This window comes from Carya illinoinensis, chromosome 2, assembly GCF_018687715.1.
Source record: "Carya illinoinensis cultivar Pawnee chromosome 2, C.illinoinensisPawnee_v1, whole genome shotgun sequence".
Taxonomy (NCBI): Eukaryota; Viridiplantae; Streptophyta; class Magnoliopsida; order Fagales; family Juglandaceae; genus Carya; species Carya illinoinensis.
In genome coordinates this window covers 4,153,907-4,181,693 of record NC_056753.1, presented here as the reverse complement: position 1 = coordinate 4,181,693, position 27,787 = coordinate 4,153,907, and the positions used below count along the sequence as shown (strand labels likewise).

The following is a 27,787-nucleotide window of genomic DNA, read 5'->3' as shown; positions in this document are numbered from 1 at the left end:
GAGCCAAAGTCAGATTTTTGAATTTTTGCTCACCCCTAGGCAGGTCATTAATTTGTCTAGACATATGGGCTTGGCTAATGGGGAAACAAATAAATATGCAATAGCAGATTAAAGAACTCAACAGCGCTCCCGAGATGAATAACAGTTCCATTTATACAAACACATAGTAAATAGCATTGAACACACGGAAGCTGTGACGTTAGTGAAAATTCAACAAAGCCTCACTTTCTAGTCATCAATGTTCTTCATGTATGCTTTCGAGAGTTTAGTATCCATGACAAGCTGCTGTTCTTTGAGGAGAGAATACCCTGATTCCAGTAAAGCCTCTATCGTTTGCTATACAGCCACATGCAGCACAATCACATTGATGTCATCCAACTTAATACAAATTTCAGATCAATCAAAAGACATTTGAGGCCAAAAAGAAAACAACATAAATACCAATAACAGAAAAACAAACAAGACAAATACCAGAAAAGGGGATGAGTAATGTGGCTCTGGTTACCTCCAGTAGTTTCTAAACTCTAAAAAACTTCACTTTATGATCATTTACTCATTGACAATATCTTGAAGATGAAAGCTCAGTCACACAGTTCACCAAACCAGTCATAGACCCATTTCAAGCAATTATTGTAGACATTTTGGTTAACATCCAAAGATCATTTGAGAATCAGTATCCATTTCGTAATTCTTACATACTTTTGGATTTGTTTTCCACATTTACTCGTAACTTCAGCAGGGCATTCGCAAGATCTGGTTTCCATGTACCAGAGAACAAATAACATCCCAGAAAATTTCCAACTATTTTCGAAAGCCTTACATTTGAATGTCAGTGCATTATATATCAACCAATACAACCACATCAGGAAACGAGGCAGGAAAGGATTAATTATGGTTATCCAACCTTACGAGTTATTTGCAATGTCCCCCGCCCCACCGGCTGGGGCCAAAAAAAAAAACTACAAATTTTTAGAATCAACACTCCAGTTTGATGGTAGGTTGCCATGTCCACTCTCTCTACAGTCCAAATCAATGTCCAAAACTCACATATTAGTGGATGGGTGGGGTGCTGGGGTGTGTCAATCAAACAAATTATGCACATTAATTTAAACTCTCTAGTCTGCACTCCACCGCACCTCACACTAATTTATTAAATTTCTAGTGGGATTTACATTACAAATTAATTCAGTCCTAGAGTGCTGACTGCAAAGACTTGTAATTTAATGGGCACATTGCAAATAACTGCATAGTTTAGGATGACTAGCTACAATTAACCCAATTAACCCTTGTGCAAACTTTAAATATTGCTTGGATTCGATTTACATTGCTCAATAATCTAAACAAATAGAACCGATCAATTACGTAAGGGTGGCAATAGAAAAACTAATTTGAAAAGAAATAGTAGAGACGTGCTTACCTTTGGGGGAGTGAATGTGGGTTGTTTTTCATTCTTTTTTCGTTTGAGAAGTTTGTCCCCAAGTTCTTCAACGCCTCCAATCTCATCGATCCACTTAAAAAATGTAAAGTCATTGGAATAAAAAATGTGCATAAAGTATTAGCAACAATTTTAAAAGAAAAATATATTTGCCTATTTAGGAAATTAATACTTGGAAGCCTTAATATGGTTAAATTAATTATTTATATGGAATGAACGAGAAAAAAATGTTAGCCACATCCACACTTAAAACTCCAAAACGACTGACCAAGATTGCAATCGAAATTCTTTGGAATCATTATAAAATCCAGTTCCACTTGGAAAAGAACCAATGCATGGATCTGAAGAACCAATAAAGACTCATATAATTTTCAATGTTCATCCGTCATATGTAGGATCTAGGGTATTATAATCTCCCCCATTCAAATCACTGGCATCCTCGACAGGGCCTGTTGCCCAATATTGTGACCCGTTGCCACATGGTATTACTAGGTCAGCTCTAATACAATTTGAAAATGCTCCAAAGAAAAAACCACTCACATCTGCGCTAGTATTTTAAAAGAACTAGTAAACATTACAATTGGAGCTGTTTATAAAGCCCAATTCCACTGAGTTAAAAACAACATGAGACTCGACATATTATGACGCCATCATAATTCTCCCACCCAGTGTGCAATTTTGAGGCATTACTATATGCAACACTTCTGATATTATAGTGGGAAACAGTATCTTATTTACTAGAGGAAGTCTTGAAAAATAACTAGCTAACTATGTGCCAAAAACAAATTTATCAAAGTGCCATTCACACTTCGTCCTTGTGCACCCTCCCTCCACTTCTCTCTTCTCTCTCACTCAAAACTGAACAATAATAATTCCTTTATTAAAATCATAAATAATCTCACATGACAAGTTCCAACCTGTTCAGGAGGCCAAGTCAGTGCAAGAAAACAAAATATTAAGTATACTAGGTGATGACAAAAGACAAACTTGAGTATAAGTGCTTGTAATGATGCATGTATCCATATATGTTCTTGTTTTAGTACGTCTTCACAAGGGAAAAAAAGATTATCAAGCATAACACGACTTCCAAATTTAGTTGGCAAGGAGACAAAATAACAGCCCAATTGAACACCCTACTGAGATAATCTTTTTTATGTTAATATATTGCCTCCCTATCATTCTGTCACAACAAGGTCATCAACATCTAGTGCAACAACAGACAGAAATTTAGAATGATTAATTCCAAATAGGTACTTTATCTTGCCGAAGAGGTTTGATTAAAGGGCACATACTTCAGGACTTTGTAGTAAGCAAAAATTTTGGTGACATCGAGCAAAGCAAGGTAATTGCTTCAAGCAGCTAAAAGTTGTACATAGATAACTGTGGACAATCATGCCAGGTGGTCTGACCAAAAAGAAATTTACATAGAGTTCCACTTCAACTCCTCTCTCTTCATAAAACCTCTCGACTTTATTTTCTCCCCACAATTCGGATCTATATGTCAATGATAAAAATACTGGAGTCGTCACATAAAAAATGTACACCTACATGTCAATAGGAAATGGCTCCCCGTTCATAGAGTTCAATGGGATGGGATTCGGTAGATGGAAAGCCTTTAGAATTTTACAATCTTTGTGCAAGAGAACAAAAAAATAAAAATAAAAATGCAATATATTTTCAAGACTTTCACAATTCACACCAGGATATCACATACCTTTGAGATTGACTGGTCATATGTTCGAGACCTAAGAGCTCCATAAAAATCCAAAGCTGCCCAATCAACAGCAAAAACACCAATTTGTAAACTACAGCAATAATAATACTTACAACAACGAATCCACACATTTTAACTCTCTTTCAGCAAGATGAAAAAAAGGAACACAAAATGAAATAGCCCAAACACAAAAACAACATCAACAACAATTGCATACAAATTTGTATCTTTTTGTCCTGCCAATATATCTGAGACTTATTTTAAAGGATGCTATTTCTAGATAGAAAATGTTAAAAAATTAATTTCAGCACACATTATTCCAGTGCAGGATTAGTCAAACATTTTCAATGGATCTTCCTTCAATTGGACGCGTTTTCCTCTTAAAATCTCTATCTCACGTTTCTCTACATCTGTATTTTTCATCTTGTCTTTTAAGCTGTACCATTAAAACATTAAAAAAAGCGAATTGTACCTATGTGCTACCCTTCATACTGCTTATGTGGACATACTTCATTTCAGTATACACACATAATAGAGAAGAGGAAAGAGACAGAGACAGAGACAGACGTGTGTGTTTGTGTTGCCAAGACAATATGAAACCATACCCCTGATCAAGATCAACCAGACAAGTGTGAAAAACCTGTAGGCAAATGGATTTTTATAAGGACAGTTGATCCATTTGCCAGCATCCATTATTATTATTATTATTATTATTATTAAGTCTCCAGCATCCGTTATATCAGCTTAGAGCTGATGGTTCTTTCTTGCTTGTCCAAGTTTAAGGACAAATCTAAAGGACTAAAATCTCATTATTATTAGAGATTTTAATCCATAATCTTTCTTGTCCCACTTGGGATGACTCTCCCTCCCGATTGAGAAGGTTGAGAAGAATGAGGAGTTGATTTCCATTCTCTTCATTCATTTTCATTTCTCTCCATAGTTTCATTCGTTAGTTCTTTCCTCTAGCTTTTCTCATCTATTTTGGGGCTTGGAATTTTTTAGTATGATATGTGTCTAGATTATGGGTCAAAGCAAGGTTGTTTGCTTTTCACAGGAAAGAAATCTCTTTTGTATTTCTGAAAAAAGGAGGAAGTTGACGAATTTTCTCTATCTCAGTAGATGGATGGTGATTTGGGTGGCTGAGGTGGCGAGTGCTCAAGGTTTACTGGAATCGTGGGGTTTTATCAGACAAAGGGAGGGTGAACGAGCTTTTTTGATTCAGCAATGCTCTAACTCATATAGTAGATTTGTGAAACTGGCTGAGTATGGAACTGTTGCTGGGAAGGGCATCATAGTTATACTTAGGGGGGAGTTCGGTCCGGTTTGGGGAGATTTTGTGTACCGGACCAGACCTATTTGGTCTAGGGTTTTCCCAGCCTGGACCAGACCAAACTCCATAAGGACCAGGGCGGTCCGGTCCACCCTTGACTTTTTTTTTTTTTAATCCAATGACATTTTTTTTAATACTTATGTAATTATATTGTGATATATTTAATATATATACAAATGGTATACTATTATATATATATTAATATATATATTAGTAATACGCTAATGCTATTAGTCTATTAGTATATAGTAAATTAGTAATAGTTATTAACTTATTTACTATAACTAATAACTATATGTAATAATAGTATTACTATATCTCTTCAAACCCCATACATTTATTAATACTCTATATCATACTATATTAAATAATAGTAAAACACTCTTATTATTAATACTCTATGTAGTTATATTAAATACTATATTACTAATACTCTATGTAGTTATGGTGATTTAATACTAACATATTACATATCAAGTTAACTATACTAATACTATTATAAATTTATACATATATGATATATTATAATTTATATCATAACTCTTATAATATGTTAATATATTGATATTTACTATTACTATATATTATAGTTAATAGTTATACATTAAAGAGTATAATAATACATTGATACTAAATATATATAGTTATAGACTTATAATGATTTAATTATTATAAATTTATGATTAGTACAACTATATAATAGTATTAGTATTAGACTATTAGTAATTTAGTATAGCTATATTATATTAGTAATATTAGTTATGTTGAATCGGTCAGTTAGTATAACTATTTTCTACATTATTAGTATTAATAATATCAGTATTAGTAAACTATTTAATGTGTATTATTTAATTAACTCATTAAAAAAAATCACTAATTAAAATTATATTGATGATGTTAATTGTTACTTTATTATTAACTTAGAGAGTTAGAGTATATCAATTGACAATTTTTTTTTTTTTATATCCAAGGGAATATGTTTAATACTTATGTAATTATATTATGATATTAATTTAATATATATATACACTTATCAAAAATTTAATATATATATATAACTAATAGTATGCTATTATATATATATATATTAATATATATTATATATATTAGTAATACACTAATACTAATACTATTAGTCTATTAGTATATAGTAAATTAGTAATAGTTATTAACTTATTTATTACAATTAATAATACACTAGTACTAATATTATAACTAATAACTAATAATATGTAATAACACTAGTACTAATAGATAATAACTAATAACTAATAACTAGTATTACTAATTTACTATATCTCTTCATTGTCTTCAAACCCAACACATTTACTAATACTCTATGTAATACTATATTCATTTATTAAATAAGAGTAATACTCTTATAGTCTTATAATCTTATTACTAATACTAGCATATTAGATATTAAGTTAACTAATACTAATAGTCTAATACGCTTATAATCTTATTATTAATATAGTAATACTAGCATATTAGATATTAAGTTAATTAATACTAATACTAATACTATTAGATATAGTTATAGACTTATTTAGTTATTATGAATTTATGTTTAGTATACTGTATAACTATATAATAGTGTATTAGTATTAATTTAGACTATTAGTAATTTAGTCTTAGTATAAATATTAATATTAGTATTATAAATATTAACCTATTAGGTTAGATAAAAATTATAAAAAAATTATAATTAATTATATACAATTATAAATATTATATAAATAACAAAAGATATTTTATATAATATATCTTATTTATTCGGTCCGGTCCGGGGTAAAAAACCCCTGGACCGGGACCGGACCAAAACTACTTGGTCCACCAAAATTTGGACCGAGACCGACCGGACCTACTCCCAGTCCGGTCGGTTTTGCCGGTCCGGACCGGCCAATACTCCCCCCTTGTTATACTAGAAGGCAGGAAAGGGAGAGGACGAGCTGGCTTCGTGGAAAAAATGCAGCAAATGGTGGGCATTCTGTCCTCTGTTTCAGTTCATGATAACAGAGCAATGGTTACTCACAGTTGTGCAATTATGGGTCATAGAGGGGAAGAGGTTCACAGGGATTCTTCATGTACAGAGCCGTTTTGTTATGTTTTGAAGCTGTTTCTAGTCTTAGAGTTACTTTATCTAAGTTAGAAATGGTTTTGTGGGTTCTGTTTTGGACATTATGGATTTGGCCGACATCTTGGATTGCAAGGTCTCATCTTTACCTATGAGATATCTTGGTATTCCCTTGGGAGCTCCACAATAAATTTTTGACGATTTGGGATGGTGTGATTGAGAAGATCGAGAGGAAGTTTGCTGGATGGAAAATGATTTATTCATCTAAAGGGGGACGACTTACATTGATTAAGAGTAGATTTTCTAATCTTCCAACGTATTTTCTATCTCTTTTTCCTTTGACCATAGGGATGGATAGTAGAATTGAGAGGATCTTTCAGAATTTTTGTGGGGCAATTTTGTGGAGGAAAGAAAGCTCTGTTTGGTAAATTAAGATAAAGTTTGTTCATCAGTTTCTTGTGGAGGATTGGGGGTTCAAAACTTGAGGCTTTTCAACAAAGCTCTTCTTGGGAAATGGTTATGGCAGTATCACCATGAGGGGGATGCATTATGGAGGAATATTAATGATGTTAAATATGGGAGGGCTTGAGGGAGTTGGTGTTCTAATGAAGTAAGAGGTGTGTATGGAGTGGGTTTGAGGAAATCTATTCGGAATGGTTGGGGGGATTTTGTTAGACATGTTAAATGTAAGGTGGGTGAAGGAACTAGAATTCGCTTTTGGCATGATACTTGGTGTGGGGATATGGCTCTCAAAAATTGTTTTTCCTTCTCTTTTTAGGATTGCAAGAGATCAAGAAGTTGTAGTGGCTGATTCTTTAATCTTTTCAAACAATACTCAATGGCATGTGAGTTTTATTAGAGATGTTCATGATTGGGGAGTGTCGTTTCAGATTTTTTCAGAAGGTTGTATGACATAATGATTGTACATGGAATGGAGTATAGATTGCTGTGGAATCATGCTGGAAATTTCAGATTCTCTATTTAGTTCATTCTAAAAGGTGTTGACTTGCCATTCTGTTAGTCAATTTCCTTGGAAGTGCATTTGGAGATCCAAGGTGCCATGTAAGGCCCTTTTTTTTTTGTTGGTTGGTGTCTCTTGAGAAAATCTTGACAATGGATAACTTGAGAAAGCATGGTCTTATCATTTTAGTTTGGTTCTTCATGTGTAAGAAAGATGGTGGTGAATTTGTTGACCATTTATTTCTTCATTGTGAGGTGGCTAAGAGAATTTGGGATGAGATTTTGGTAGGACGGGTATTGTTTGGGTGATGCCTAAGAGGGTGGTGGATTTTTTGGCTTGTTGGAAAGGTATTAAGGGTAGTCATCGTATTGCTGCTATTTGGAAGATGATTCCTTTATGCCTGATTTGCTGTTTATGGTTGTAAAGGAATGGGCGGATTTTGAAGATAGGGACCATTCGTTGGAAGGAAATTAGAGTTTTTCTTTTGAACTTTATGTCTTCAGGCAAATGTTCTTGCTCTGAATGGGGATAATTTTTATGGTTTTCTTTTAGCTTCTATTAGTTCCTAGCTTGTATATAGGTGTTTTCTCTAGTATACTTCCTTGTGCGTGGGCTATGCCTATTTACTTGATTTGATAAAACTTATTATTACTTATCCAATAATAATAATAAAAAAAAAAAAAAAGAGGCTAGATTAAAACTAAAGTCAAAAATACATTTCCGGTAAGCGGATGATTTCCACCATTGAAGCCGCTTGTGTCACAAGGGCTGTTGATATGATCAGTGACTACTTAATATGAAAACTCTGATTGCCAGTGCTAGTGATTATTGAATAGGACTGCAGAGGATGATTTGTTTGAATTTACATTTTCAGCTAGAGGGATGCTATCAATGAGATCATGGTGTTGGATGGATGAAATAGATGGAGAAACTAGGGGCATAGAATAAAACGTTCTGATAGATGAGATGTTGAAGAAGAAAGCTACTACAAAGTTACAGTGACGCCCCGCAGTCTAGGTTTTATGTAGTTAAGGTGATCAGTTTATTTCTTTTTTGCCAATAAAAGTAGGGACATTGTTATCTCAACCGGAAGTTGGGGAGGTTGACATCCATCTCTCCCCCAGCTCGTCTACATTGTGAAATTGGGATCTTATGAGTTTGTAACTAACTCTTGAAGAGTATATACACAAGCACTTTCAAGGAAGTACCAAAGCTTTCGTGGATTGAGTATACCCTGAGAAGTGACCAGCTCAAGGCACCAAAACAAAACTTCCCTAAAAGAGAAGGTTCAGGTTACAAATAAGCTTGATGGTCCAACATGAAACAAAGGCCAGTGGTATTCTATATCTTTAAATTTTCAATTCACTCAAACGGTCATACATTTAGGAGCAACTACATAATGAGCATCATACTGATGGCCTTACGGCAAAGCCATCTTGATTTCATTAGTGCACATTTAAATATGTGAAGAAGCACAACACCATCGGATATCCTTATCAACCTTTTTCTCTTGATATAACTTGCATAATAAAAACAACATGAAGGGAACATACAATCATATCATATAATTCAGACAATCAAAGAGCTACACATAGAAACCTTAATACCTATGTAAAATGTGGAAAGCAAAAGACTAGAATAATTAAGCTTCAACTAGAGTTACTGTTACAGGGTTACTTGTGAATTCCAACGACTTCCATAAACTATAAAATTTACAAAAAGGTGAACTATTCTGAAAGGACATGACAGATAGAATAATTACCTTGATTGGGAAATTTGTCCACTATTCTGATAACATCATCCCTAGAAATGCCATCTTTCTTATACATTTGATGCACAATATTGACAATATCTTCACGGTTAGGCTGCCTATTTCATGAAGAATATTTCAGAGAGGTTTGAAGACATGGCAACATTATTCCCAAGATGAATAGTAGTTTAAAACATCAGCCATGTAAAACAGCAGAAAATAGGGCCTTTTGGTTAAGCTTCTCGAAAGGTCTTAGCTGCCAAAAGTGGGAAAAGTATGAGAGATTAGAAAAAGTCATAAGATTTTCCATCACAGCAAGTTCTATTCTTTTCTTGATTTTCAGGGCACTAGGTCAAGACCTTTTAGTAGGTAAAGGTTGGCTACAGTTTTAAAATCTAGGGGTTGGCTCAATTGGTAAAGGCCTTCGGCATGAAGGTATGCTCCCTTCAGGTCTAAGGCTCAAATCCTCGAGTGCAAACAATCTCTAGGGGCCATCGGACTAAGGGATTCTCCCTTTAAATTACCCGAGGTGCACTTGTGGGAAACTTCTTGCCGAAAGCCTGTGCACCCCAGGGATTAGTTGGGACGCGGTTCCTGGACACTCGGTGCCAATCAAAAAAATAAAATTTAGGGTTAGAAGGATTGTGAATTTGGTAGAAAGTAAAGAGGACAACAAATAAATGTTCCCATGCCTCACATCGAGATTTTCCTTGCAATCACACCACAAAAGGTTTAACAAATGTCAAAGAGATCACAAGGTTTGTGCTAACATGATTGGTGCTGAGGATATGGGAGGCAGGAAAATTCTACCGATTGAAGCAAAGACATCTGATGTGATCCTGGAGGAGAGTTGTAAGGGAATGAATTATGCATCATTGAAAGAAGGATTTCATGCAATCGATAGTGATAGGGAAAGATGGATTTGTTATATTGTCCATAGATTTTTTTATAAGTTGTTGGATTGTCTATAGAAATTTTGGTTGACCAGGAGAACTAATCTCTTGTGCGAAACTTCAAGAGCTGAACAAAGTTTTATGAGCTTATCATAATTCAAATGAGCAAGGAAGATACCTGACGGTGTCTGAATTGGGTTGAAGTTAGCAGCAAGGTTTTGCTGCAAATCTAAAGGGCATAGAAGCTCAAGGATGGTTAACTTTTGCAGCAGGTTAAGAGATTGGCTAGGGGCTATTTTTGGCAAGAATATAAGAAAGAAGTTCCGAAAACCTTAGAAGTTTTCAGGTTCTTGGAACTAGAAGATTTGCCATTAAAAACTGTTCACAGCCCCGGGCAGCAGCCCAAGGCTTGATTTTTCTTCCTTGTTCCATGTCCAAACTCTAGTCTTTCCCATGCCTTATTAGATGTCCTATTTGACACCATAAATTCTCTAACTTTTTACATTAGGAAACCCTAATTATAACAATCATAGTTTCCCTCAAATATTTGCTGCCATGGAAAATCCTCAACCAAAAGTTTTTTTTTTTTTCCAGCCACTTTTTCTTTCAACCATATCAAGCATTACATTTTGATAATTTGACATATCCCCAATATCTTTTCTAACCACAAAAATCTATTGAATAACAGCCATAAAGCCTTCCATCACAGCTTTCATATGACAATTTGGAATAAGATCTCCTTCTATTTTGATAAATGATCCCCCCCCCCCCCCCCAAAAAAAAAAATTATATATCTATCCAGTAAAAGAAAAAAAGATGTTTGATCTGCCAGTTACTTCCCAATTTGATTTTCTTGAGTTGTTGATATGCTAGTAATTGATTAGTTTTGTTCCTAATATTTTGAAAAACACGATTCTTTAAGGAAAACAAGTAAATGAGAAGAAAATACTTATTTCAGAGGGAAAAGAAGGGTGACCACAATACCAGTAAAACTTTTCCATCCTCCCATCACGAATCAAGGGGGCATAAAGAGTTGAAAAATCATTCCCTGTAAAAATGATGGGAATTCTATTTGTGACATCTGAGTCACGCCAATCTTGTCCAACACTCACTCTCGTAGGATTATCTGACAGATTCATCAGTGTTCCAACAACAATTTGATTGTTGACAGTCATTTGAGTGTTTCCTGGATCAGAATGGAAATATATTTTTACTAAGTGAAATAGTTTTCCAAAACTAACAGCAGATGTCAAGAAAAGCATGGAGCTAGAAGATAGAAAGACTACAGTTTATCATTTCTTTTTTCGTAAAAAAAATTATATAAGTAGAATGAAATTTTATTGAAACAAGTAAATAGGTGTGGCCTATGTACACAGTAAGCATACAAAAGAGAACCCGAAGTTACAAGTTAGGAGCTAGAGATGGATGCAAGAAAATCATGAAAACTAGCCCCATTAAATACAATAGCAATTATCATTTCCTTTTCTTTTTCTTCTATTTGATTTAATTCTGATTTTCTAGGTCAGTTAAATAGTAGCTCACCAAATCTACCAATGCCAGCATCAATATCATTGATCATCAAGCAGCTCATCTTGCCCTGCAGAATGAAACTAAATTATGATGTTCAATGGGGGAAGATCAGAACAAACCACAAGAATACCCATTGATGCATGAATATCCATTAATTGCATGAGATTATAAAACAATTTTTTGTAAAATAGTAAAAGTGGAAACTAATACTGGTAGTATTTTTAACAAGACAAAAAAAAACAAATAATGTAACTATGATATTAAGCACAACTAGTGTAATCGAAAATGGAAGGCATGCCAGCTTCTTCTTCTTCTTCTTCTTCATTTTTATGAATAAAAATTTATTGAGACAAGTAACAAGGCAAAGCCAAGTACACAGGAAGTATACAAAAACTGAACCTATTACAAGTCAGGAGCTAGAAAAAGAAAGAAGAAAACCATGGACACTAGTTCCATTAAATACAATAGTTGAGGCCCACTGAAACAAGGATTAAAGAAAGAATTTTGCTATATAAAAGCGAATTCCTGTACCAATCTGCGTACCAATACTTCTGTCTTCATACTTAAAATTCAAATTGGCACCATTTTCATTAAAGTCTGATTTTCTGACCAATTACGTTGGATGGATGCACGTATTGGTGCGCAGAATCGCTTACAACCAGATTTTTCCTTAAAGAAAAAACATCTAAATTCATCAAACGAGCGTTCCTTATCTTCAAAGCATCAACCATTCCTCTCAATCCAAATACACCACACAAGGCATAAGGGGATCATATTCCAAACAGCAGCATTTTGCACATTACCCCTTAAACCTCTCCAGCAAGCAAAAAGGTCCACCACCCTCCTAGGCATCACCCAAGCCAAACCACACCTATTGAACACTTCATACCATAACAACCGAGTCACATCACAATGTAATAATAGATGATCCACTGAGTCACCAGATTTCTTGCATAAGAAACACCAATCCATACAATTAATCCACGCTTCCTGAGATTATCCAAAGTCAAAATCTTCCCTAAAGAAGCAGACCAGCCAAAGAACGCAACCTTTGAAGGCACCTTACTCTTCCAAGGAAAAGAGTGAACCCCATTCGGCCTAGACAGCGTCTTATACCAAGAATGAACTGAAAACTTCTTGTTACCAATAGGCATCGAGACCATCTTATCTCTCAAATCCCGCACAATCTGAGTAGCATACAATAAACCAAACAATTTAGAAACAGCCCCCATTTCCCAATCATTCACAGCTCTAGAGAATAGAACATTCCAATGAGGAGCCACAGGAGCATCTGGATTCTAAGAAATATGAAAAATATCTGGAAAAACAGCACAAAGAGCCCTACCACCACACCATGGATCATGCTAAAAAAACGAATTCTAGAACTGTTCCCAACCACAAAAATAACATGTTTAACAAAAGCATCCCAACCTCTTCTAATATTTTTCCACACCCTCACACCATAAGTACCTCTTGCCTCCTTATAACTCCATCCACCCCCCCCCCCCCCCCCCAAAAAAAAAAAAAAAAAACAAACATAAGCACTCCCATATTTAAAATCACAGCTCTCCACAAAGAATCACAGTCGTGATGATACCTTCACAACCACTTTCCTAAGAAATCTTTGTTAAAAATACTCAACTTCCAAAACCCCAACCCACTGCATGACAAAGGAGTACAAATCTTATCCCAACTAACCAAATGAAATTTAGCTTCCTCCCCTATAGATCAAAAAGTTTTGAAACAACTTCTCCAACTGATTTGCCACACCAATCGGAATGGAAATAAAGACGAAAAATAAGTAGGAAGGTTAGACAACGCACTTTGAATAAGGGTGATTTTCCCCCCTTTTGACAAATACAAGCTCTTCCAACCTGCCAACCATCTCTCTACCTTCTCCAACACCTCATCCCAAACCGTACTGGCCTTGAACGTAGCCCCCAAGGGAAGTCAAAGGTAACTAATTGACAAAGAAGAAACTCGACAATCCAGAATACTTGTCAACCTACTCATATTTCTCACCTGGCCCACCGGTACCATCTCAGACTTTCTCAAATTAACCTTAAGGCCTGACACAGCCTCGAAACAAAGCAGAAGCTCTCGCAAATTTCGCACATGGCCTTCTTGAGGCCCTTCAACCATAAAACCTAACAACAAACCAATGCCAACTGCAGCCCCCAACATACGACTAAGAGCATCCATCACAATGACAAAAAGAAAATGAGACAACGGGTCCCCTTGTCTCAAACCATGGAAACTATTAAAAAAACCTAGGAAAACCATTCACTAAAACAGAGAAATGAATAGTCGAAACCCAATGTTTGATCCAACCACACCATCTCCCCCCAAAACCACATTTCCCTATAAGATTAAACAGAATATTCCAATTGACATGATCACAAGCCTTCTCCATGTCAAGATTGCATAAAATACCCGACTCACTCGATTTTATTCTACCATCTAGAACTTCATTTGCAATTAATACGGAATCCAAAATTTGCCTCCCCTAACAAACGCATTCTAGGATTTCGAAAGAATCATCTCCATTACATTACTCAAATGATTGGCCAACACTTTAGAAATGATTTTATAGACCCCATTAACAAGACTAATGGGGCAAAAGTCCTTCTCATCAATAGCTCCCACCCTTTTTGGGATAAAAGCAATAAAAGTAGCGTTTAGGCTCTTTTCAAACTTACCAAAAGAGAATAATTCATAAAACACTTCCATCACATCCTCCCTCACAATGTCCCAACAATCCTAAAAGAAAGCCATAGTAAAACCATCTGGACCAAGAGCCTTGTCTCTAACCATCCCTCTTACCACAACAAGAACTTTGTTCTCATCAAAAGGGTCAATAGCATCAAACTCTAAACCATCCAGTTCTGGCCTCCAATCATGCTGCTCCATAAAAAGATTCTCAAAGACTACAAATATGCTCCTTAATATCAGACTAATCCAAAAAAACAGCACCATTTTGATACCCCTATATGATAAGATTAAGGGTAGGTGGTGTATGGGATCCCACATTGCTTGGGAATGAGAAGTTCTTGCTCTTTATAAGGTTCCAATGGGGCTCCAATTGTAACATTGACTAGTCCTTTTGGAGTATAGGCCATGTGGTTTGGGCCTTCCATTGGGGCGTTACAACCATCAACCTCAATCGATTCAAAAACATTGTTTCTCCAATGAGAATTTTCCATCATGTGAAAAAGTTTGTACATTTATCCACTTCTTTTAACCATAGGTCACTTGACTTCTGCCTCCACGAAGTCTCCTCCATCAAAATCACCTTTTCTAATTCACACTCAATAAACCTTTTCCACAAAATCTCATCCTCCGAAAGAATACTACCCTCTACCCGACTCTCCAGCCCATGCAATTCCTCAAAAAGAACTCCTTTTGTCTATCCACATTCCCAAAGACTGTTCATTCCATTCCTTCAAATCCTTTTTCAAAGCCTTTAACTTACCATCCAATCTGAAACTTGGGGTACCACCCAAACGATAGGAAGTCCAACGTTGTTTCACCATATCTTTGAAACCATCAGCCAACAGCCACATGCTTTAAAACTTAAAATATCTACAACTTCCATGAATATCACCACAATCCAAAAGAATAGGGATATGGTCCGAACAAATTCTCAAACAGAAGTGACAGACACTTCTGGTACACCTCAGGGAAATGAGATTCCCACAAAGGAGATTCCTAAAACCTATCCAAATGGGACCACGTCCTATTATTAGACCACGCAAAGGCACCCCCCATAAGAGGTAAATCAACCTCAAAAATGAATTCAGAGTACTCTCTCATTGCCAAGGTAAAACTGAAATCCAACAATCTCTCACTCGAAAAACAAGTGACAATGAAATCCCCTCCAACACACAATGGCACATCCCACCAACTAATGAAACCAACAAGCTCTTCCCACAACAATCTTCTGCTACTTTCCACAGTAGGGTCATAAATACCAGCAAAAGCCCATTGAAAATCGTCATCTACACCCACCCCACTTAAGAACAACCCCACAAACTAATGATGAGACTTCTATCCACCCAACACAACGTAGTTTCCTGCAAACAAACTATATCAGCCTTCCATACTCTTAACAAGTTCTTGATATGAGAACGTTTGTTAAGATCATTCAGCCTCGAACATTCTAAGATAGGAACTTTGGCTTCATAAAATCACATTGGTCCCCCTACCCTTGGATCTACCATGACTAACACTTCCTTTCTTTGAGTCATAATTGACAGAACATGTTAATCTCCTTAACTCCCTATCACGTTTTGAAGCTGATTTTGTATCCGAAAAGCAGTTCGACTCAATAGCAATAAGCAAAGCCCAAAATTGCTCTTCAAAACCTTCACAAGAAATACCCAGCCAGTCTTTTATTTCTTTTACTTTTTTTTATAACCCATGATGAAGATTTAAGAACCAAATTAGCATTAGGGGCTAAGGAGCGTAAAGGTACCAGATCAAAGCCTTCCCTCCATTGCTGATCCCGACATTCTGGATAATCCCCATTATCAAAAATAATCTGAAACTCCTCTAGACACCTTATCTCCTTTAACCCCCTTGAACCACCATTCCTTGCGTCATTAACACCTCCACCTGCTCAAGACATTCTTCCCTACTCTTACAACACAACTCGCCATCCCCACCAACACCCATCTGTAATGGCAGATCAAAATGAACTCCAATGAAATCAAAATAGACAAATGGACACCAAAATAATATCCAAAGACCTCTGGCAAGATATTCTGTGAAAATACCGGCACTAGAATAGGGACCGGCAGCACCCTAGAAGACATTAACAGCAACAGCCCTGACGTCTCAACATTCATAGCACAACCAGCATGCTCTACAGTAGTCAGAGCATTCATTAGAAGCTCAGAAGGAGCCGACAACGTGTCCTGTCGCAGATCCACCCCTTGGGGAAACTCAATCGATGCCGGCGCTGAGTTCTGCAGTAGATCCGCCACTTGTGGAGGCTCAGACAATGTCGACAAGGAGTTATGCAGCAGATCCGCCACTTTGAGAGGCTCAGACATCACCGACAACAAATTCTGTAGCAGATCCACCACTTGTGGAGGCTCAGACGACACCAGTGATGAATTCTGCAACAGATCCGCCACTTGGAGAGGCTTAGGCGACGCCGGTGCCAACAGCACCATTTGAGTCGAGGTTCCTTGGCCCAATGGACCCAAGGATGACTTAGCCTGCCATTCTAAACTGGGTTGGGCCTTATTCACAACTGGCCCAACCTTTTCCTTTCCTTTTAAGCAAAATCCCACCCTCCTTTCTATTAGGGCCATCCAAATAAAAGCCCAGGGGCCTTCTTATCATCAGCCTTAGAACAGGATTGGGCTTTCATACTAAATCCCCCCAAATCCAACTTCAGCACAATGATATTCATCTTATTGTTTAACTCCATTAATTCCCTCCACAGTGATGCCAGCAACTCTTCGTCTTCTCCACCCTGCATGCCACACTCAGGAACCAGCTTGCCTCTGTTCATCCCACACGGCAGACCATTAAGAACAGCATGCATGCCAGCACTCCCCTCTACCTCCCGCCCAACTTTATGCCCAACTGTCCCCCAACAAACAACGGGATTTTGAGTTACGGGAACACGTGTCAAATGCACCAGAACATACTTGAAGGATTCCATGGCCCTGATCGTCGCCTCCCTCCAATACGGTTTCTTCCATGGTTACCAAAAACCACAGCCTTACCTCTGTTTTCCGACCTAAGAACAGAGTAGTCTGAGTTGTAGGCTTCATGCAAGGCACTAGAAAAATACGCCCTCTAGAACGATGATGAAGCCCCTTCTACCCCCTCCCCCATATTCCGCAACCACCACAAACCGACCATAATATTTCAAACATCTCTGAGCCACAAATGCTCGAGAGCTATCTCAATCATTTTTTAAAACTCCTTGCTATTCCCATCAACTGTACAAGCCTCTATCATCGCTATCAGCCACTCCACCAACTGCCCACTCAGAGAAATAAACTTACTAACTTTCCTGCTCCTCTCCGAGATTCTAATGGACCTACCATCCTCTCTAGATAAAATAAATACTTTAGAATCCACCAACAACCCCTTCGTAAAACCCATTGAAATACTAGCAAGAAAAGAATTTCCACGAGAAAGATTCTCACTCAGATTGGAGATGAGTCATGCTAGCGTTTTTATCAATCAAGATGGGTTGCAACTAGTAATAGTAAGCCATCTATCTCTCTTTTCCCACTCTATATAATTCTTGATAAACATAATAAGTCGTTGGTTATCATGGCAAAACCCAGTAATATTAGAGCATATAAACGAGGTAGAATCATTTGAATATCACAAGAAAAGTAAACAACAAAGAAAATATTGTACAGTAGATCACATCAGACAATACTGAACTTCATAACTCTAGACATACATATATCAACAGTGAAAATGGTAAAGCTTCTAACTTGGTTCTGGACCACTTGAGATGCTGTTCTATAGCGCTCGCGTATCAATTTTCCTGGTTCTCCTGTTAATTGAAACTATATTTTAAAGACCATAATTTTATGATTGAAATTAAACAAAATGATGAAAAAATATCTGTTATTATCTCAAAGAAAAGAACAGCTCAATATTTGTAACTTGAAAAAGGAAGAATCGTAAGAAATTGCAACAGAAATGTAATTTTCAAAAATAGCATAAGCATGATGACCATAGACTGTGGCAAATAAGACTTGCTCTCCCCACTCCCCCCCCCCCCCCCCCCCCCCGGGGAAAAATTCAAAAGAGGGCATGCAACATATAAGATATTCTGATTCATATAAAATGATAAACTATGATAAGACACCATCCTATAGATTATAAGACATCATCCATCGTTATATATCTCCTCAAGACAACGGTCTTTTACATTTGACATTAGTTGGTAGAGTCAAGTGAGCTATATCTTTCTTTGTTCTCAATTGATAATGTATATATAAAAAAAATATGCCATTTATTTCATGGAAGAAAGCACTGTTTTATACTTTTGCACCCTTATCTCTAACTTAGGACCATCTTTATATATTAAGTAGTTTGAATTTTTAAAAGAATCAATTATTACATGATGGAAGATGGACAAACTGATCTTAACAGGGTCCTGCCCTACAGTAGTTTCATCAAATTATACCTGTATTTGTTTCTTAAGAATCAAACCTAGAATCTACCCCACCCGACCCCATCCAACCTTTGACAACTTTGGTTATGGCTCATGATTCATCAAGGCATGCTAGAAACCAATCATACCAGCTCTTTCAGATTCCAGCTCTCCAGCAGACAAAATGACAGGTTCAATTCCCATGGCTTGGAATATAAGTTCAGTTTGAAATGATTTTCCTTGTCCTTTCCCCCCCCAAATTCCTGCATCATGTTTCAGCCAAAAAAAAAAAAAAAGTTAAATAAAAACTACATGAGTGTAAAAAAGCAACTTCCCAATTTTTTTTCTCTTGTGCTTAGCAAATCCCAAATGAATATCATCAATGTATCATGTGTAGAATAGAGCTACACTTGTCATAATTATTCAGAACATTAAGAACTATCCTGACCAGAAAGTTACTATGATATTCAGAAGAACATTAAGAAATACCTTGAATTCTACTGAATATTAGAAATGTATGATAGCATAATAATTAGACTGAAAGTAGTTCGCATAAATATGATTGAGGCTAATTATTGGTCATTGCATTTTTGAAAGGAAATCAAAATGATATAGAAAATGCACTTGCAATAGGACACACAAAAAAATAAACAAATTTCGTAGTTAAATACTTACCAAGGATCAAAGGAACCTTTGTATTGAGAAGATCAGCCATGTAGTTCTTTGCAATGTGGGTTACTGCACCAACAGCAGAACATATTCAGAAGAACAAGAATTTCAACGTATCTAATTAACTATGAATTGAAGGTGCATAATGAGTAAGAGACACCTAATAAAATCAAACAATTTTGTAGGCCCACCATAGAAACGTAATAAGTAGGCAGGAAAAAACCAATACAAACAATTGAAAGGTTAACATCAAATGTAACTAAAAATAGCCAAAACTTGGTTGCGTTTGGATGTTGAGTTGAGCTGAGATGAGTTGAGTTCTTTATGAATAGTAGTGAGTTGAGATGGTGGAGTGAGTTTTGTGGGGCCCACCTAAGATGAGTTTGGATGTGTTTGAATGTTAAGATGAATTTAGATGCATTTACGAGAAGTTGAAAAAGGTTGTGGGTCCCGCGTGTAAAGACGTGTTGAGTTTAAAAAGGTTGTGGATCTCACATGTAAAGAGGTCCTGAGTTGAGTGATATTTAGTGATTTTGGAGTTGTGTAGGGCTGTTCATCCAGGCCGATTTTCACCCGGCCTGGAACCCAGATAACCGGGTTTCCGATTGCGGTTTTTGGATCCGGGCTGAAACCCGCATTTGCAAAAACCGGATACATCCAGTCCGGACCCGGGTATGAAACCCGGGTTCCATTTTATAACAAGGTTAACCGGGTTTGTATATAAAATTTAAAAAAACCTCTCGCTCTCTCTAAAACCCTCGTCTCCCATCTCCCACATCCCAAGTCCTCTCTCTCACTCTCTCTAAACCCTAGCCGCCCCCGTACTCTCCTTCATTCTTCACTCCCCAACTCCCCACCAGCGACCACGAATCTCTCTTTCGTTCGAGCTTGAGCTTGGGATCCCGCGGTCTGAGAGTCTTCACTCTAGTGCTGATGCAGAAATCGAAACCTTCTCTCTCTCTCGACGAACCCTAGCTTTGTTATGTGCATTATGTGCTTTTTTTATTTGCATATTTTCAACCCTAACAAGCTTCCTCTACCCGAGTGCCAAAACCTTAGGATTTTGGCCGCCGTCTCTTTTTCACTACCGTGTTTGTCTCGATCGCCAATGACCTTTCAGTAAGCCTCTCTCCCGATCTGTGAACAATGAATGTAAATGTGGTAGATCTAGAGATGTGATGAACTGGATCTCTCAGTGCTTGGATAGATTTGGTAGATCTTGTCGAATGGGATTTTTGGGCAAACTGGTCGATTGAGTTGCAATATATAAGTAGAAAAAAGGCAAACCCAGATAGAAATAGGGTTACTGTGGTGGTTCTATTCTCTGTGTTAGATGTGGTTCTGTTCTCTATGGTGGCTCATCTACAAGAGTGTTTGCCAATGTTCAAGGTCAAGTTCATATTTGAAGCATTTTTTTAGGGTTTTTTTTCCTCTATTACTTTGTTGATTTGAGGAGTATTTTGCTTCAAGGATTGAGTTTCTAGTAGCATGTGAAGCCTTCTCCATTCTCCTAATCTGTCAATTTCTTATGAGACGGGGGCATTGCCAATTTTAATAGTTTTCTATAATCATAATAATGAGCTTGACAATGTTGAAAACCTTCCATGATCAAAGCTTCGAATGCTTGGAAATAAGTTAAGAACTAAAGCAAAATAGCATATATCCATTCTTTTGGTTGTGGAGGTCCCTTGTCAGGAATATCAAATTCCCAAGCCAATAATTCAACAAGGAAAGAGAGGCATCTGATTGAATATCAAGTAATTGGTGTGCATAGCCACATTTATAATCTAAAAGAGTTTACTTTTGTTTTGTTTTCATTGAAATCCTCCAAATTTGTTTGATTGCGTCTACAGTGTTAGGCTGAGCATGTCTCTCCACTCGCGTTAGTAAGTAAACTCTATTCAAACTCAACAGCTTGCACATTTCCTAGAATTACAGTGCTCCCCATATACCTTATTGCAGTGATATGAGCCCCCCCCCCCCTAATTTCTCCACTCGTTGGATTATGTTGTTTATATTTAATGAATCAATCATATAGGATTATATAATAGAAGTGAAAATAAAATAGCTATGGTCGTGGACTAGAAGATTTTTAAAAAGATTGCAACGGCTATATGACGTGTGAATGTATTATTTTTTGCTTTTGAAATATTGGGTTTGGACTTTGGAGCCACGATCGCATGGCCTTCTTTTATCATTATTGAATTCAACAAAGTAAAGGCAAAGCTGACCCAATGTTCAAACGTCATTATATATTGTAGACTTGGGAGAGGATCTCAATTCTGTTTATATGTATGTTTGGTTATTTGTTTGCTGTGTTTAATTTTTTATTCTACTGTGTTTTGTTACTCAATATTGTTTTAGATGATTATATAGCTTTATCTTCAACCGAGGCTGCTGTGAGTCAGCCTTCCCATTCATGCTGAAAAAAACTAGAGTAAGTGCATTACTTGTGAAGCTTTATGTAATTGAGTAATTGAGTAATTGAGTATTCCCCTTGTTTCTTGGCAGGATAAATATAAGCTTCTGAAACTTTTCTTTCTATCTGGTTTGGTCTCTTGAAACTTTTCTTTTAAATCCATTTCATTTCATTTCACCTATACATTCAACTTTCTAATATGTCTCTTGAATACATCTTGCAGATAAGATTAGATTGGACCAACAATGGCTGTGAAGGAATGTATTGATTGCATGAAGCAGACATATTATGCAATATGTATTGATGGCTCTATGTAACCCATTTTTTATATGTAATTTCATATATTGTAATTGTGTTTTGTAATGTAATGTATAAATACCAAATGATATAATATGTATTTAGTGATTGCTTTTTTTTGTTTGGGCATGCATTTACATGATAGATTTTAAAATTTCTTTTTTTTAGGTGCATTTAGTTAAAAATAATAATTAGTTTTATATATAAAAGACTATGCTTTTCAACATTTTTTCTTGAAAAACTTTAATAGAATATAGGCTTTAAGATAAAAACAAAATGCTTCTTAAAAGAAATTTAATAATACAGGTTTTTGTACCCAAAAAAAAAAACTGGGTACAACCCGGAACTCAAATTTCTGGGTTTAAAAAAAACCCAGATTCACCCGGGTTCCGGCCCAGCTCTTAACCGGGTGTACCCGGGCATAAACCCGGCCCGGTTTTGAAAACTGGGTTCCAGGCCGGGCATGCCCGGATACCCAGTTCGGAACCCGAGTGAATAGTCCTAGAGTTGAATGTTCAAATGTTGGGCTAGGCTTAAATTTGAACTTAACTCAAATGAGCTCAACTGCTTCCATGTTCTAAACGTAACAAAGTTTTCACTTGAGAACTCGATGTGACTCAATCACTATTTTTATTTCCATTCCATTCCAGCTAGAACAGCCGGAATTTCCCATGCCGGAAGAGTAACCCGCACAGCTTAGTTGGGTGTTTTGTCCCGAATTAAATTTCAGCCATTTCGGTCTGTTCCAACTGGATTCCGGTATTCCGGTATTCCGGCCAGGTTCTAGCCAGTCTCAAGATTGTTTGCATTTATTTGCTTGCAGAGCTAAGTCCACGTCGTTGTTCTCTTACATTTGTCCATCATCATGTTTGTCTTTTTCTTGCTTTACCCCCGTAATATCTTGTCAATGGATTTCAGAAAAAGCATAAAGCATGACTAGACTAGGCAGACTAGAACAAAGACAAAGACAAAATTAAGTATATAAATAAAGCATCAATAGTACTATAAATCTAAAAGTACTCTTTTTTCTATAGGTATAGGAATTAATTCCATATCTATATATCAATCATGATCTGGAATGGAAAAAGTAAAAAGAAAAAGTTTTATTATTTTGAAATGCTTTTAAATGGCCAAGAGGGAAAAAAAAAAAAAAAAGGCTTTTCACGATTGGGAATTATCTAGGAATTATCTATTGTATCAGATTTTTTCAGCCTCCTATACTCCATGGGGACTCCTATGGCACAGTGTGATCGATTGAAGTGGAGGTCTAATCATCACAAGAAGTGAAGATCTTGACAACGGACAATCTAAGAAAGAGGGGTTGTGTAGTGATGGATTGGTGTTATTTGTGTAAAAAGAATGGTGAATCTGTGGATCACCTTTTACTGCATTGTGACGTACCAAGGGAGTTGTGGGATGAGATCTTTCAAAGGGTTGATGTTGCTTGGGTTATACCTTCGAGGGTGGTGGATTTGTTGGGTTGTTGGAGGAAGATGCAAGGCTGTCATCAAGTGGCAGCAGTGTGGAAAATGATCCCATTGTGTATCATGTGGCGTATTTGGTTGGAAATGAATGCACGGTGCTTTGAAGATAAGGAACGCTCTATGGCGGAGCTGAAGAACTTTTTTCTCCAAACTTTACTGCTTTGGTTTTCTGCTATTGTACTAAATGGGGACAACGTTCATGATTTCCTGTCATTAAGTCATCGCTCTTAGAATGTTTTTTAGGTGTTCTTATGTATACTTTATGTGTACACAGGCTATGCCTATTTCCATAGCCTATTTCATTCAAATCAATAATATTTATCTCTTACTTATCAAAAAAGGAAAAAAAAGGCTTTCTAAATGCACCAGACTCTTTATTTTTATTTTTTTCCAGTCAGATTAAAATATGACCAATCGTTACATAATACAAAGTTCTTACTGAACCCACCCCCCCTCCCCAAGTTGTCCACATGATACAAAGTGGATTAATCCTCCAAATCTCAGCTAGGACATGACAACTAACTGCTGATGTGAAGGACGAACAAATTCTGGCTAAATAGGAAATCTGTTAACCAGTGACTTTTGGCCATAAGGAGTACGATGCCTAGACAATTAAAACAATATTAATGTTATCCTCCTAACCAAAACTAAATGCAATATAGGCCTTCATAGAGAAGATTATAGGGCAATAAACTGGAACATATATTGTAATGAACCAAGTAAAGCACTAGCCACATATGCACTATCTGCATGTACATTATAATCATAAAAAGCCTATTCAATTTGAAGTTTCCCTATAATCACTCATAAAACGTAGTTTCACCTAGTAAGTAACTAATCTTAGACCTAGCACCCACGAGTACCTTTTATAACTTAACCACTCCATGTGAGTTATTTATATTCCTATGTGGGACATGGGTGTTACAATATACCCCTTTTAGATTTAAAAAAGGAAAATAAAGACAATCACAAAATTGAACCATGACTAAAATTACCGCATCCAAGAAGATTAAAGCTTCAAAACAATGCTAGGAAAAATTCAATCAGAATAGAAGAAGCTACTAATGTTGAATTCTATCTGAAATAATGTCTCACAAACTGTAATATATATTTGTCAACTACAAAAGGACAAACAAGGCAAAATATCAGATAGGAAATATTGCTTTCAATACCCTTCCCAATTTAAAAAGGTATTGAAAGCAATATTTATTATCACTTTTGAAATTGAAAGCTGCCTACAATACCAAAAGCAAAAGAACATCCAGCAATTTGAAAATGACTAGAGTTTAGGCATTTTAAACAAAGTTACTAACTGCTTTAACATTATTCAACTACCTTTTGTAAGTTTCATAGAACTTTCCTTTTTTATAAGTTTCATAGAACTTACCAACTTTATCCTGTAGATGAAAAGCAACCAAATTTCCTAAATGCTTTAACATAATTCATCATGGCTCTTTTACCCCTTGCAAGTTTCATAGAACTTACCAACTTTATCCTGTAGAAGAAAAGCATATGGGAAACATAAAAACATGATGCAAGTCATAATTGGCAAGATGCAGAGCATCAAATCAAAATATCTTGAGAGAAAGAAAAGAAGAATGAAAAAATTTCAGTGGACTCAACAGCATAAATAAAAACATCGACACATCAAAGGAACAATCATCGAGGAAGTCAGAAAATAACAAGAGGTACTAGATAGGCAAACTAATATAACATTTTTGGCAGATAACTTACCGTGAGGGTACTAAAACATGCATAGTCATATATAAATTGATTTTTCATTACCGTGGGGATACTAAAACATGCATAAGCATTTATAAATTGACTTTTCAGACTAAGCAGTGTAATCTATAAATCTAACTAACAAATAATAGCATATTATCAGAAATCACAAAACAGAAAAGAGGGTTAAAAAACATCCCAGCAAAAATTATGGTGAAGATCATGAGTGTTAAAGCTACATCTTCACACCCAGTACATGCAACGTCCACCACCAACGATGGTGCGTATGCAGCAGACCAACATGCAGCAGACCAGAACACGTCCGTAGTCCATGCACCCCATGCAGGCCTTGCACCCACCAAGCTGCCCGCAACCAACCATCCACTATAGCACTCACACTGCACTGTCATTGTACGTAGTCCGTAGTATTCTCTCTTGTCTTTGTCTGAACAATGTACATATAAATAGAGGCTAAAGCTCACTGTAAAGGATGGGAAGACAAAGACAAGAGAGAATACTACGGACTACGTACAATGACAGTGCAGTGTGAGTGCTATAGTGGATGGTTGGTTGCGGGCAGCTTGGTGGGTGCAAGGCCTGCATGGGGTGCATGGACTACGGACGTGTTCTGGTCTGCTGCATGTTGGTCTGCTGCATACGCACCATCGTTGGTGGTGGACGTTGCATGTACTGGGTGTGAAGATGTAGCTTTAACAATGAGCACCTGGCTCATTAGCAAATTAGATTTCTACCCCATGAAGTATTGAAATCTAAAAAATCCATGAAGACAGTGCCACTGTTTTTATAAGACACTGGACTGAATGGAAAAAATAAAAATAAATAAAAAATAAAATAACATTAAGATATCTATAGAGCACTCAACCACTTGAAGATTTGCTGATAAACTTTTCTACGGAACCAAAAGAAAGGAAGCGAAGTTTTCAAATAAAAAGTTCTCCAATTACCAAGTCCTAAACACAGAAATTGCATGCTCTCAAGCAAGCATCGGAAATGGCAATTCTTGGTTTTATTCTATTTTAGGTTCCTTGGTAGATACTAGATAGTCTTATTATTCCAATGTAGTGTAATGTAGATGAGGTAGATATGTAGCAAATGTTAAAGTGTCATGTAGCACATATGAAGTCCACGAAATGAAGTACGAGAAAGTAACCAGCCAACCATTGAGTGATGTTCCATCAAAATTTCTGTTGACAAACTTCTTTATCGACCCAAATAAGAAAAGAATTTCGTTATATTCTGCCAAACCTCTTGCTATATAAAACCAAGTCTGGAACACATCCTTCTCGAGTTCCACAAAAGGCGCGGACTAAAACTAGTCTCGTGTTTTAGAATGGCTGAGGCACGACTGGATATCATTATATATTATAAAGCTTTTTCTTTTGCATGGTGCACCAAGCCAGACATCAAATTACCGGACAATAATTCTAAGTGCTCCACAACCAAGGCGGGATAAAACAGAAAAACATAGAAAATTATGCCCAAAAATTCATCAAAAACAAAGCAAAAAATAATTATAATAATAATAAACAAAAAGAAACAAAAATTACCATGAAGAGAGGAGCGATATAGTAATCGCCTTGAAGGTACTGAAACGACCTCGTCACTTTCTGGCGGTAATCGAACACAATATCCGCTGCAAAAAGATATGTTCAACAGAGAAATAACTAAAATAGCTAAATGAAGCTAACAAGGAAATTAAAACATCTGAAAACCCATTTCTTTATTTCTTTCTTTGCTTTCGTGCACTTTCACAAGAACCAAACAGGACATTAGGAAGCCGAAGGGGAAAAAATTACAGTCTCGTCCAAGAAAATTGCCGGCGAAGAGGTCATCGATGACGCCAGCCCGAGCTCCGACCGCGATATTCATGTTATCAGCCTCTTTACCGAGCCTGTAGAGATAGTCCTTCCCCTCCGAGTCCTTGGCTTCCCACGAGGACTGCTTGGAGAGCCTCTTGGGCACCTCGGTTTGACCGTCTTTTTCACCATCGTCTGAATTCTCAGAAAATGAAGATTCTGAGCAGTGGAGGAAAAAGGAAGGGGGTGGGGATTTGTTGGTAGGAGGAAGCGAACGGAAATGGAGGGGAAAACGAGGTCTGGAAGGAAATGGAAAGGAGAGCGCCATTAAGTAACAGCAAAGCTGACCTTTGCTTTGGAGATGGAGAGTGGAAGGCCGTAAGGACTTGCCAGTCGAGGACTCCTTGGTACCACGTGTGAGACACGGTGGATTACATAAATTGAATTTTTTTTAAAAAAATAATAATAATAATTAAAAAAAAAATGATATTTACCATGTAAGTTTGGGCATTATTCTCCAAAATAAATTAAAAATTATTTTTTTAATAATATAT

General features: G+C 36.6%; 1 protein-coding gene across 2 annotated transcripts; it reads right to left on the bottom strand.

Annotated features, from left to right (window-relative positions):
• On the bottom strand, positions 1–27,635 carry LOC122297758 (ribulose bisphosphate carboxylase/oxygenase activase, chloroplastic). Of its 2 annotated transcripts, XM_043107925.1 has the most exons (12): positions 27,234–27,635; positions 26,985–27,070; positions 25,180–25,189; positions 19,501–19,563; positions 18,975–19,088; positions 18,158–18,219; positions 11,703–11,757; positions 11,145–11,346; positions 9,280–9,386; positions 3,150–3,205; positions 1,418–1,510; positions 1–336 (listed from the first exon to the last, which is right to left on the bottom strand). In XM_043107925.1, exons 1-12 carry the CDS (start codon positions 27,559–27,561, stop codon positions 229–231), a joined length of 1,284 nt encoding a protein of 427 aa, XP_042963859.1. In that variant the 5' UTR covers positions 27,562–27,635; the 3' UTR covers positions 1–228. The 2 variants fall into 2 exon arrangements, with proteins under 2 accessions (XP_042963859.1, XP_042963870.1); XM_043107936.1 differs by lacking the exons at positions 1,418–1,510; positions 3,150–3,205.
• Between the last annotated feature and the right edge of the window lie 152 nt (positions 27,636–27,787).